We start from the raw sequence: 13,147 nt of genomic DNA on the forward strand, positions 1-13,147 counted from the left end.
GAGCTTACAATCTAAGGTCCCTATCACATTCCAATTAGCCCCTGCCCCAGTTGAGTATTCAGCTTTATTATTGAAAAGTCGGGCGCATGTTGATGTATCTTGGCCATGCTTCTTAGTTTCAAGACCCAACCCAGGTCTTGGTCTGTGAAGAGCTAAGATTAATGGCTGGTCATTGAACCTTGAGAAGCTTGGTACTGCAGTTCAGAGCCTAGCAGAACTTTGCCCAAGTTGGGCACCCACGTCGTAGGTCAAACTGAGCTGCTTAATGATTCCTCAGAGGCCCAGCAAGTCCAATCCTATGAAGAACCTTTGCACACACCATATCCAGTGTATAATTACACAGACCACATCCACTGCCATGATGTGACCAATGTGTGGGCATATTAGTAGTTGGCTGTAAATTGGTATCTGGACATATAATACGTGTTGGAGCTGATGATGTTTTAGATCCAAAGTTCTGATTTCATTTTCTGTTACAGGTCAGAAGATATCTCTTAAGAAACTGAGCATCCTACTCATTTGTGGGGTTTTTGCCTTCTTTGCATTTAGCAGGTAAGGACAACATCTAAGACAACTCTAGAGGTATAAACTAAAGCTGGTCATACACAATAAGATTTGGCGACCTCACCAAATGAGCAAACCTTTCCCCCAATATGGCCACCTTGTGTGGGGGATATTGTGCTAATGCATTCATTTGGCCGCGTCAATGAGCTGACATGGTCCTCAACCCATTAGAAAAATCAAGCTTGACCCATTCACATCTGGCCTCCTGTCATTAGGCTCCATACATGGGTAGATAAGCTACCTAACTGGTCTGAAGGACCCGAGTTGGCAGTTTAAATCTGCCCGTGTATGGTTGCATTAGGGTGTGATGAGGGAGAAGCTGACATCCTATTGGAGTGACTTCTATTTATTTCTGCATCCGCTGTGTGTTCTCTTAAGCAGAAATCCTGGTTTTTATTGTCCATTATTTGCTCTCATTTGTGTTAATTCATCTTTTATCTGTCTAAGCAAAGCCAGGCCTGGTTGACTGTGTTTAGTGGAACCTTAAACAATACTTATTCACTGGCCCCAAGGCAGGTATTTTCAACAAAAGGAACGGGGCTGAGTTTTTCAAAGTCGCAGACATTTTCACAATTTGTAAATGCTTTCAGGGCATATTCCTTTACTTGTCCTACTGGTTCCACCACATCCACAGGCCTCTCTTGCAGCTCAGCCATAGAGAAATCTAATGCCTTACACTGTCATATGGGCACAGGGGGTGCTTCTGCCATGATGGAACCTTGTTATGGGCTAAGGGGGCCCAGCCTGAAGGCCAGTTAGGGGGGGATTTGGGGTGAGTGTGTATTTGTGCCCTGGGTACCCCTGGAACTATAGCAGGGTGACTGTTACCCCAATGTTTCTATATATCTGTAACCTTGTTATGGGCTAAGGGGGCCCAGCCTGAAGGCCAGTTAGGGGGGGATTTGGGGTGAGTGCTTATTTGTGCCCTGGGTACCCCTGGAACTATAGCAGGGTGACTGTTACCCCAATGTTCTATATATCTGTAACCTTGTTATGGGCTAAGGGGGCCCAGCCTGAAGGCCAGTTAGGGGGGATTTGGGGTGAGTGCTTATTTGTGCCCTGGGTACCCCTGGAACTATAGCAGGGTGACTGTTACCCCAATGTTTCTATATATCTGTAACCTTGTTATAGGCTAAGGGGGCCCAGCCTGAAGGCCAGTTAGGGGGGGATTTGGGGTGAGTGCTTATTTGTGCCCTGGGTACCCCTGGAACTATAGCGGGGTGACTGTTACCCCAATGTTTCTATATATCTGTAACCTTGTTATGGGCTAAGGGGCCCAGCCTGAAGGCCAGTTAGGGGGGGATTTGGGGTGAGTGCTTATTTGTGCCCTGGGTACCCCTGGAACTATAGCAGGGTGACTGTTACCCCAATGTTTCTATATATCTGTAACCTTGTTATGGGCTAAGGGGGCCCAGCCTGAAGGCCAGTTAGGGGGGGATTTGGGGTGAGTGCTTATTTGTGCCCTGGGTACCCCTGGAACTATAGCGGGGTGACTGTTACCCCCAATTTTTCTATATATCTGTAACCTTGTTATGAGCTAAGGGGGCCCAGCCTGAAGGCCAGTTAGGGGGGGATTTGGGGTGAGTGCTTATTTGTGCCCTGGGTACCCCTGGAACTATAGCGGGGTGACTGTTACCCCAATTTTTCTATATATCTGTAACCTTGTTATGGGCTAAGGGGGCCCAGTCTGAAGGCCAGTTAGGGGGGATTTGGGGTGAGTGCTTATTTGTGCCCTGGGTACCCCTGTAACTATAGCGGGGTGACTGTTACCCCAATGTTTCTATATATCTGTAACCTTGTTATGGGCTAAGGGGGCCCAGCCTGAAGGCCAGTTAGGGGGGGATTTGGGGTGAGTGCTTATTTGTGCCCTGGGTACCCCTGGAACTATAGCGGGGTGACTGTTACCCCAATGTTTCTATATATCTGTAACCTTGTTATGGGCTAAGGGGGCCCAGCCTGAAGGCCAGTTAGGGGGGATTTGGGGTGAGTGCTTATTTGTGCCCTGGGTACCCCTGGAACTATAGCAGGGTGACTGTTACCCCAATGTTTCTATATATCTGTAACCTTGTTATAGGCTAAGGGGGCCCAGCCTGAAGGCCAGTTAGGGGGGGATTTGGGGTGAGTGCTTATTTGTGCCCTGGGTACCCCTGGAACTATAGCGGGGTGACTGTTACCCCAATGTTTCTATATATCTGTAACCTTGTTATGGGCTAAGGGGGCCCAGCCTGAAGGCCAGTTAGGGGGGGATTTGGGGTGAGTGCTTATTTGTGCCCTGGGTACCCCTGGAACTATAGCAGGGTGACTGTTACCCCAATGTTTCTATATATCTGTAACCTTGTTATGGGCTAAGGGGGCCCAGCCTGAAGGCCAGTTAGGGGGGGATTTGGGGTGAGTGCTTATTTGTGCCCTGGGTACCCCTGGAACTATAGCGGGGTGACTGTTACCCCAATTTTTCTATATATCTGTAACCTTGTTATGAGCTAAGGGGGCCCAGCCTGAAGGCCAGTTAGGGGGGGATTTGGGGTGAGTGCTTATTTGTGCCCTGGGTACCCCTGGAACTATAGCGGGGTGACTGTTACCCCAATTTTTCTATATATCTGTAACCTTGTTATGGGCTAAGGGGGCCCAGCCTGAAGGCCAGTTAGGGGGGATTTGGGGTGAGTGCTTATTTGTGCCCTGGGTACCCCTGTAACTATAGCGGGGTGACTGTTACCCCAATGTTTCTATATATCTGTAACCTTGTTATGGGCTAAGGGGGCCCAGCCTGAAGGCCAGTTAGGGGGGGATTTGGGGTGAGTGCTTATTTGTGCCCTGGGTACCCCTGGAACTATAGCGGGGGTGACTGTTACCCCAATGTTTCTATATATCTGTAACCTTGTTATGGGCTAAGGGGGCCCAGCCTGAAGGCCAGTTAGGGGGGGATTTGGGGTGAGTGCTTATTTGTGCCCTGGGTACCCCTGGAACTATAGCGGGGTGACTGTTACCCCAATTTTTCTATATATCTGTAACCTTGTTATGAGCTAAGGGGGCCCAGCCTGAAGGCCAGTTAGGGGGGGATTTGGGGTGAGTGCTTATTTGTGCCCTGGGTACCCCTGGAACTATAGCGGGGTGACTGTTACCCCAATTTTTCTATATATCTGTAACCTTGTTATGAGTTAAGGGGGCCCAGCCTGAAGGCCAGTTAGGGGGGGATTTGGGGTGAGTGCTTATTTGTGCCCTGGGTACCCCTGGAACTATAGCAGGGTGACTGTTACCCCAATGTTTCTATATATCTGTAACCTTGTTATGGGCTAAGGGGGCCCAGCCTGAAGGCCAGTTAGGGGGGGATTTGGGGTGAGTGCTTATTTGTGCCTGGGTACCCCTGGAACTATAGCAGGGTGACTGTTACCCCAATGTTTCTATATATCTGTAACCTTGTTATGGGCTAAGGGGGCCCAGCCTGAAGGCCAGTTAGGGGGGGATTTGGGGTGAGTGCTTATTTGTGCCCTGGGTACCCCTGGAACTATAGTAGGGTGACTGTTACCACAATGTTTCTATAATGTCAAAACCAAGTTTTTTTTTACCTTTTTAGGTATGGCTGGAAGGTGCAAGAATGGTACCCTAAGTACAGGTATATCATATTCTGTGGAGAAGAAAAGAGGTGAGTTGCACAATGTTCATTTCAAGATCGATCTCTAACAATTTATTTGTGTTATTAAAAAAAAAAAAAAAAAAAAAGCCCACATACAGGTATGGGACCCATTATCCAGAATGTGGGGGACCTGGGGTTTTCTATATAAGGGGTCTTTCCGTAATTCAGATCTCCTACCTAAAGTCTGCTAAAATCATTAAACATTAAATAAACCCAATAGGGCTGTTCTGCCCCCAATAAGGGGTAATTATATCTTAGTTGGGATCAAGTACAGGTACTGTTTTATTATTACAGAGAAAAGGGAATCATTTAACCATTAAATAAACCCAATAGGGCTGTTCTGCCCCCAATAAGGGGTAATTATATCTTAGTTGGGATCAAGTACAGGTACTGTTTTATTATTACAGAGAAAAGGGAATCATTTAACCATTAAATAAACCCAACAGGGCTGTTCTGCCCCCAATAAGGGGTAATTATATCTTAGTTGGGATCAAGTACAGGTACTGTTTTATTATTACAGAGAAAAGGGAATCATTTAACCATTAAATAAACCCAATAGGGCTGTTCTGCCCCAATAAGGGGTAATTATATCTTAGTTGGGATCAAGTACAGGTACTGTTTTATTATTACAGAGAAAAAGGAAACCATTTTTAAAAATGTGAATTATTTGATTAAAATGGAGTCTATGGGAGATGGCCTTTCCGTACTTTGGAACTTTCTGGATAATCGGGGTCCGATACCTGTGTTGTATAATGTATATGTGTGTAATGGTTGCAAATGTGTATTATTATTCCTTTTACTATTTCAATACATTAGTGTTATTATTAATAACCTTATACAATGGTTTCACCCTGCAAACAAAGAATTTGAATCAAGAAAATATAATGAATACATTTGTTGCTTGAATGGCTCTACATTATCTATTGGATTCATGATGTGGCACACTGGGGACTTTTTTGCATTTGTCCCATGCTTACAAATATGTTTTTGGGTGACAATCATGTTTATATTGCCCGTGCCTGTGTTTGGCACCATTACTATTGACAGATATTTCTTCATCTCATAAGGCACTAAAAGCCATAGCTATAAACCTATATAAATCAACAATTTTAAAGCCTACGGTAATAGGTGAGGGATTTGCCAACTTGCACCTTCTCTGATAGGTTCTCTACGCTTCAGTGGTCCATGCTGACCTAAATCCAATGCACGCCCAATGCGTATGCTAGTGATGAGCGAATCTGTCCCGTGAAAAATTCGCGAAACGCATTTGTCGCGCGAATATTTTTGTCGCCCACGTCTTTTTTGGCAGCCAGCATCTTTTTTTTTTTGTCGCCCGCGCTTTTTGATGCGACCGCGCCCAACTTGACACAAACACACACTTTTTACGCAACCGCTCCCAGTTTTGCCACGACTGTGCTCAATTTGACGCAACCACGCACAATTTGCTGTGACCACGTGCTTTTTTAAAGCTCAATTTGACGCGCGACAACTAATTTTTCCGCTGCAAATTTTCACAGAAGTTTCGCAAAACAATTCGCCAATGGCGGAATGTGGAAATTCACTGCAAATCCATGCCTGCCGAAAAAATTCGCTTATCACTAGTGTATGCTTGTTTTTCAGCCAGAACCCTCTGACCCATACAGTGTCGGACTGGGGGTGCCAAGGGCCCACCAAGAAACCATAGACCTTAGCCCACTCTCCCCTTCACTGTTCACTCACTTTCATGAGTGTCTTAATTACTTCTTTTTACATACTATTATCTATCCTTTCCTCCATTTCTTCTCATCTAGAATTGAGTAATGGCCATTGTATAGGCATACAAGGCAAATGGTTGGGTGAGTAGGAGGCCCCACTGACACCTGGGCCCACCGGGAGTTTTCCTGGTATCCTGGTGGGTCAGTCCGACACTGGACCCATGGGCTTTGCACCAAGATGTAACCTATAGAACACTAGTAATGACTTGCTGGTTTCAAGCAGAAGAGTATATTTGAGGATTGCATGGCCAGAAAATTTGGGTCTAAGCATAGTAAGCTTATAATATAAAAAAAAAGTCCTTATAGTCATTGCTAATGTGACAATCCAGGTTGATAGATCAAGAACTAGGTTCTAGAACACTCAAGTGAGATCAGACCAGGTTAGAACGATGAATTGCCTGCACTAATTGGACCTGCTATAACTCAATGGCCCAGTCATTTCATATTTAGAACACAGCAGGGTATATACTCTTCCACTGTTTTCCCAACAGTCTCATCACTACGGCTAGTATCATTCCTTCACGTTTGGATTGCATGGCCAGAAAATTTGGGTCTAAGCTTATAATATAAATAGAAGGTCCTTAGTCATTGCTAACCTGACAATCCAGGTTGATAGATCAAGAACTAGGTTCTAGAACACTCAAGTGAGATCAGACCAGCCATAACTCGATGGCAAAGTCATTTCATATTCAGAACACAGCAGGGTATATACTCTTCCACTGTTTTCCCAACAGTCTCAACGCTACGGCTAGTATCATTCCTTCACGTTTGGATCAGCTAACGGAAGTGAAACTTGAGAGGTAATGTAACATTCATGTGAACTGTGGGGGTGTGAGATCAGCTCAAATCTGGCTGCTGCCTTCAATTTCCTTGTCTAAAGTGTTTTTTTATTTTTGCTTTTGCTTTCTTCAATTTGTGAATAAAGAGATGGGAAGAAACGTGATCATCTGCCTTGCAATACGGAGCAAAGTATGACGTTGAGAACTTGTATATAAAGGGTAACAAAGACGTGCACGTTAAATGCCTAACTTGTGTGACTAAAACAGGTCCAGATCAGGTCTTCTGAGCAGCTGAATTCCTTGGGGGTACCAGGTAGTCTGCTTCCTCCAGACTGGGGGGCAATTTGGGTGACATGGGGGGTGGAGTTTGGAATATCAGACAATAAGCTGATTGGCTGGATGTTGTGTTTATCAAGGCAGAGTCCTGTCCTGCCTGTAAAAACCAGACTATCCAGTTCAAAACCAGACAGTTGGTAACAGTAGGCTTATTTCCATATCAAGCAATACAAACAGCCCCACCTTGAAATGATGGAGAACATCAACATGTTTACAGTCTATAAAACCCATCATTAAACAAGTAATAATGAATATAATATAGGTCATTTCTTATATAATCAATGATTTGAACATAATTAATTCATGTCATCATCATCATAAAAGCTGGCTGTTACCTAGCAACATTTATAGAATGGTGTCAAGCAATTAGCTCCTTAGTTGCCCAATTTCTTGTTCGTTTTGTCAGCTATGACTAGAAAATGACCCTGGTTTTTCTGCTTCTGGGCAGAAGAGGGGGAAAAAGTACCCCCCCTGGGGTATCAGTCTCAGTGTGTTAACCCTTTACTGCTAGGTCAACGTCATACATTCCTCTGTCCTGTCCTGTGACAACCTAATCATATTTCAAAAACTCATGACTTCCCCTGATTATTATTGATATTAGTTATGGTCAAGTTGGCATTTTACCCTTTTTATTTCTTTTTTTATTGCAGGATGTTGTACCCCAAGCCGGAGACGTTGAAACCCCCGTGAGTTGTTTTTTTTTTTTTGTATAAACCATTGCTCTGTACAAGTAATAGGTAGAGAATAGATCACCATGCACTGGCTGACCCTGCCAGACCCCTAAGCCAACTGATGTCCATAGTCAAGATAGTCCATCCAGACCCCTAAGCCAACTGATCTCCATAGTCAAGATAGTCCATCCAGACCCCTAAGCCATCTGATCTCCAAAGTCAAGATAGTCCATCCAGACCCCTAAGCCAACTGATCTCCATAGTCAAGATAGTCCATCCAGACCCCTAAGCCAACTGATCTCCATAGTCAAGATAGTCCATCCAGACCCCTAAGCCAACTGATCTCCATAGTCAAGATAGTCCATCCACACCCCTAAGCCAACTGATCTCCATAGTCAAGATAGTCCATCCACACCCCTAAGCCAAGTGATCTCCATAGTCAAGATAGTCCATCCAGACCCCTAAGTCAACTGATCTCCATAGTCAAGATAGTCCATCGATCAAGATTGGAGGGACCACCACACTTTATTTCGGTACGATTACCCAAGTGGGTTTCGCTCAGAACTGGGGGCTGCCATACATGCACAAAATACATGTACAAAATAAAGTTTGGTGGTTCCTCCAATCTTGATCGAAAAACACTTATTATGGATTTTATCTTTGTACGCTTACGTCCAGTATGAAATTTTTCTCAAATTTCATAAATGAAGGCTTATTCTGTTCAGTATTCTGGTTAATCTTTGGGGGAGGATCTTCAGACTGCAGACAATGACTTGTAGAGTGTATGGACTTTGTTCCACGCAGAGATATACCCCATGCATTACATTTTAGTTCCATTTGGACTCCACAATCATCTCCTTCACCACAAGGAGTCAGGAAGGAATTTTTTCCCCTCTGCGGCAAATTATAGAGGCTTCAGATGGGGTTTTTGCCTTCCTCTGGATCAACTAGCAGTTAGGCAGGTTATATATAGGCATTATGGTTGAACGTGATGGACGTACGTCTTTTTTCAGCCTAACTTACTATGTTACTATGTATTAGGGATGCACCAAACCCACTTTTTTGGGTTCCTCCTACCCCCACCATGCGGGATTTGGCCGAATCCCGAACCGAATCTGAATCTTAATTAGCATATGCCGATTAGGATCGGAAGGGGTTAAAAATGTTTTCAGCATTCCGTTCGGCCGGGACTAATAAATGCTGACATGATCTTTTCATCTCCTCTTTTACTTGGTTTTATTTCCCCTTTAGTCCAGTTTCAAGTCCAATCAAGTCTATAGCAACAGTAACTCAGAAAGCTCAGTTGCTTTTGTAGTAGATATTGGAACAGGGGACTTACAACAAAGGAAGGTCTATGTTACCATAGACATCTCTCTATACCATAGAGTTGTGCCTGCTATGGAGAGGGCCTTGTCTCGTTTCCCATGCCCCCTTGGTAGTTAGGCCACGCCCCCTTGGTAGTTAGGCCACACAGGCTGTTTGTAACCATATTAACAACATAATGGGAGACCTTTGTGAGTGAAGAAGGAGCTTGTGACCAACAAACCAGTGGGACAATGGCTACATAGACAGGAGGCACCATGAATTATGAAATGGGTGGACCTTTATTATCTCTTCCATTTTATTGCGTTTCACAGGTAAAACAGAGGTGTCATATATATTGTGATTAATTATCCTGAGTAAAGATGGTTTAATATGTTCTCCTTTGATCCAATGACTCTTCTTCTGTTTACAGGAGAACAGATGTACTTACAATAACGCCCTGGTTAGCCCCGATTGTTTGGAACGGGACGTACAACATCGACGTACTGAATGCCCAGTTCCATAAGAGGGGAGTCCGTGTAGGTCTAACCATATTTGCCATTAAAAAGTAAGTACAATTTTCTGTTGGCAGAATACCTCGCACGTAGCATTATCCCTGGTTACTATTCTAGTGACCGTATCCCTCATCTGTTAAAGGGGTGCTAAAGTCTTAAGGCCCCCATACACGGGCCGATAGAAGCTGCCGATATCGGTCCCTTGGACCGATTCGGCAGCTAATCGGCCCGTGTATGGGCAGAAACGAGCGGCCTGGCCGACCGATATCTGGCCTGAATAGGCCAGATATCGATCGGCCAGGTTAGAAAATCCGGTCGGATCGGGGACCGCATCGGCTCGTTGATGTGGTCCCCGAACCGACTGCCCATGGCCGCAAAGTTTAAAGTAACTTCCTACCCGATATCGCCCACCCGTAGGTGGGGATATCGGGTAAAGATCCGCTCGCTTGGCGACAACGCCAAGCGAGCGGATCTTATAGTGTATGGGGACCTATATTCTTATTAGCGATGAGCGAATTTTTTAATTTTTTCGCCAGGCATGGATTTGCAGCGAATTCCCGCATTTTGCCACTGGAGAATTGTTTCGCGAAACTTCCGCGAATTTTTTTTTGCCAAGTATCAAATTGCTGGCACGATTGTGTCAAAATTGGGCACGGTCGCGTGAAAAGAGGCATGGTCGTGTCTATTAGGCGCGTCAAATTTGGGCACGGTTGCGTCAAAAGAGGCACGACCGTGTAAAAATTGGGCGCGGTTGTGTCAGAATTGGGCACGGTCGTGTCGATAAGGTGCGTCAAATTTGGGCAAAATAGGCACTGGCGTGTCAAAATTGCACACGGTTGTGGCAATAAGGCACGTCAAAATTGCGTACGGTCATGTCAATAAGGTGCGTCAAATTTGGGCACAGTTGCGTTAAAAATTTGGACACAGTCGCATTAAAAAAAGCGCCAGTGACAAAAAAAAAAATAGCTGCATCGACAAAAATTGATGCGGGCGACAAAAAGATTGCTGTGCGCGACAAAGAAATCGCTGAACAAATGCGTTTTGCAAATTTTTTTGCCATTTCGCGAATTTTATGGCGAAACGGGACAGATTCGCTCATCACTAATTCTTATCTTTCCCAAATGAACTGTATATCTCAGATTTCGTTTATCGTTTTAGATACACGGTCTTTGTGCAAACCTTCGTTGAAACTGCTGAGAAGTTCTTCATGGTGGGACACAAAGTCAACTACTACGTCTTCACGGATCGTCCCAATGATATTCCTAATATAACTCTTGCCGAAGGGAGACAGTTGGTCGTTCTGATTGTCCCGAGTTACCAAAGATGGCAGGAGGTCTCCATGAGACGGATGGAGATGATTCGGGACTTCAGCAGTCAACGTTTCATCAACGAGGTGGACTACTTGGTCTGTGTCGATGTAGATATGCGGTTTAGTGATGAAGTTGGAGTGGAGATACTAAGTGATGTCTTTGGCACGTTACATCCTGGCTTCTATGGAGCTGGACGACAAGGTTTTACCTATGAGCGTCGGCCCGAGTCCCAGGCCTTTATACCTGGCGATGAGGGGGACTTCTATTATGCAGGAGGATATTTTGGAGGCACCATTGAGGAGGTCTACAAACTGACCAACTTCTGCCATAATGCCATGATGACGGACAGAGAAAATAAATTAGAAGCGGTTTGGCACGATGAGAGTTATCTTAACAAATACTTTCTGTATCATAAGCCCACCAAAATTCTATCCGTCGAATATCTGTGGGACAACGGTTTTGGAGTTCCAGACATTCTAAAAAGGAGGAGATTTGTCGCCGTTCCAAAAAACCATAATGCCATCCGGAATAAACGCTCCATACGGAGATTGAGGAACGCTTGAACGTAGAAGAAGCAAATTTCATACCTGTAGTCAGAAATGGGGGGCGATGTGGTTGGATAGAATAAGAAATGGAATTTACTATCGATGATTTAAGGAAATAATGTGGTTATTTGAGACATTTATAAAAAAATTGACGTTTTTTGGTGGAACAGTTTAGAATCATTTTCTCGAGGAGAAAACATTTACGTTGCACTTTTTAAAGCATTTGCACTATCCAGCCCTTACTATGGACTGGGTGAAAGGAAGGGTGAAACTGAAGGGGAGGCACAGAATGGAGGCCAAGGAATTCCTTGGCTCGTTTTCTCTAAAACCTCTATTCCCATTAATACTGTGCGTTGTTTTATAATAGGTTCATAAACGGGTTTGTTTTGATTAATAAAGGACCAACTTGCTTAGTTTATGTTGGTTAACTTTACTATATGAGTTAATAACTCTAGGCGGTAAAATTATCAAAGGTCGTATTGGTTTTGCCAATGAATTGGCTTGTTTACGTCTGATACCTCCATTCCTATTAATACTGTATATTGTTTTGTAATAGGTTCACATACGGGTCTATTTTGATTAATAAATTGCCCAACTGTTTAGTTTGTGTTTGATATCTTTGTTATAGGAGTTAATAAGGCTAGGCGGTAGAATTATCAAAGGTCGTATTGGTTTTGACAATTTTATGAAAGCTTCTTATGGCTTCCCATCAACGTTGGAAAAAATATGGATGTTCTAGCCAGGGTCGGACTCGGGGGTGAAGGGCCTGCAGGTGCCCCCGCCAGCCACGTCCCCTAACCCCCCCCACGCAGGCCCCCCCCTAACCTTCCTTGCAGGGCCCCCCACCTGTCATCCTCCCCTGAGCGCGTTCATCTAACGCATCAGGGGAGGAGCAGTCAGGCAGGGGGAGCGCCGGCAAGGGTCTGGTCTGGGCGGATCTAGAGTCAAGGGTCGGGTCTAAAGTCACTAGAGTGTCCCGGCGGCCCAGTCCAACCCTGGTTCTAGCTCAGTTGTCCTATTGGATTGTTCAACAAAAAACTACCGATCATCTTAAGTCATGTGAAATCCATCCTATCCCACAGGTCAAAAAGTTGATGAAATGTTTTTACACCTTCTTTATACTTGTGCCCCCCCAGGGTCAAGAATAACCCCTTACGTTTTCTACAACACTGATTACCAAGGGTTATTTTAGCCGTGGAAAATATGGTGATGGAAAGGAAGACCTGAGACAATTAGAAGCTTAAAAAGAAAAGCTTGCATGTCAAGGCACTACCATCTTATGCCCATGGCGGTTGATGCTTGGTACCTCATTGCCCAACCCAGGGTTTTCCAACCTTTTTTAGCTGTGAGCAACATATAAATACTAAAAAAAAAGATTGGGAGTGATGCCAGCATGAAAAAAGTCCTAGGGGGTGACCAATAAGAGCTGTGATTGGTTATTTGAATGCTCAACGTGGACTGGCACATTGACTACAGAGGCTCTGTTTGGCAGTACACATGGTCGTTCTGCCTCCAAGTCGGAAATTTAAAAATGGGCACCTACTTTGAGGCCACTGGGAGCAACATCAAAGGGGGCGATGGGCAACATGTGCCCCTGAGCCACTGGTTCTGTATCACTGGCCCAACCAACCCATCCTATTCCAAGAGCACTCAATACAAAGCCAGAATACAGAGCAGGACACCTTTTTAATGGAAAATTTGAGGAAGTAGATACAACCAAAGCTTGGTACAGACTGGGAA

The 13,147-nt window shown here is 44.7% G+C and overlaps 1 protein-coding gene across 2 annotated transcripts in view; it reads left to right on the forward strand.

The window, feature by feature from the left end:
- Nucleotides 1-12,009, forward strand: part of abo.2 (ABO blood group (transferase A, alpha 1-3-N-acetylgalactosaminyltransferase; transferase B, alpha 1-3-galactosyltransferase) gene 2) — a 29,139-nt gene extending 17,130 nt beyond the window's left edge. Inside the window, 6 exon segments of one of the 2 annotated variants that reach the window (NM_001017104.2) lie at nucleotides 480-552; nucleotides 4,136-4,204; nucleotides 6,684-6,749; nucleotides 7,715-7,750; nucleotides 9,471-9,605; nucleotides 10,711-12,007. In NM_001017104.2, coding sequence (NP_001017104.1) covers nucleotides 480-552; nucleotides 4,136-4,204; nucleotides 6,684-6,749; nucleotides 7,715-7,750; nucleotides 9,471-9,605; nucleotides 10,711-11,425 — 1,094 coding nt within the window. In that variant the 3' untranslated portion in view covers nucleotides 11,426-12,007. 2 annotated transcript variants of the gene reach the window in all.
- Nucleotides 12,010-13,147: the final 1,138 nt, after the last annotated feature.

The sequence above is a fragment of the Xenopus tropicalis genome, chromosome 8, assembly GCF_000004195.4.
Source record: "Xenopus tropicalis strain Nigerian chromosome 8, UCB_Xtro_10.0, whole genome shotgun sequence".
Classification (NCBI taxonomy): Eukaryota; Metazoa; Chordata; class Amphibia; order Anura; family Pipidae; genus Xenopus; species Xenopus tropicalis.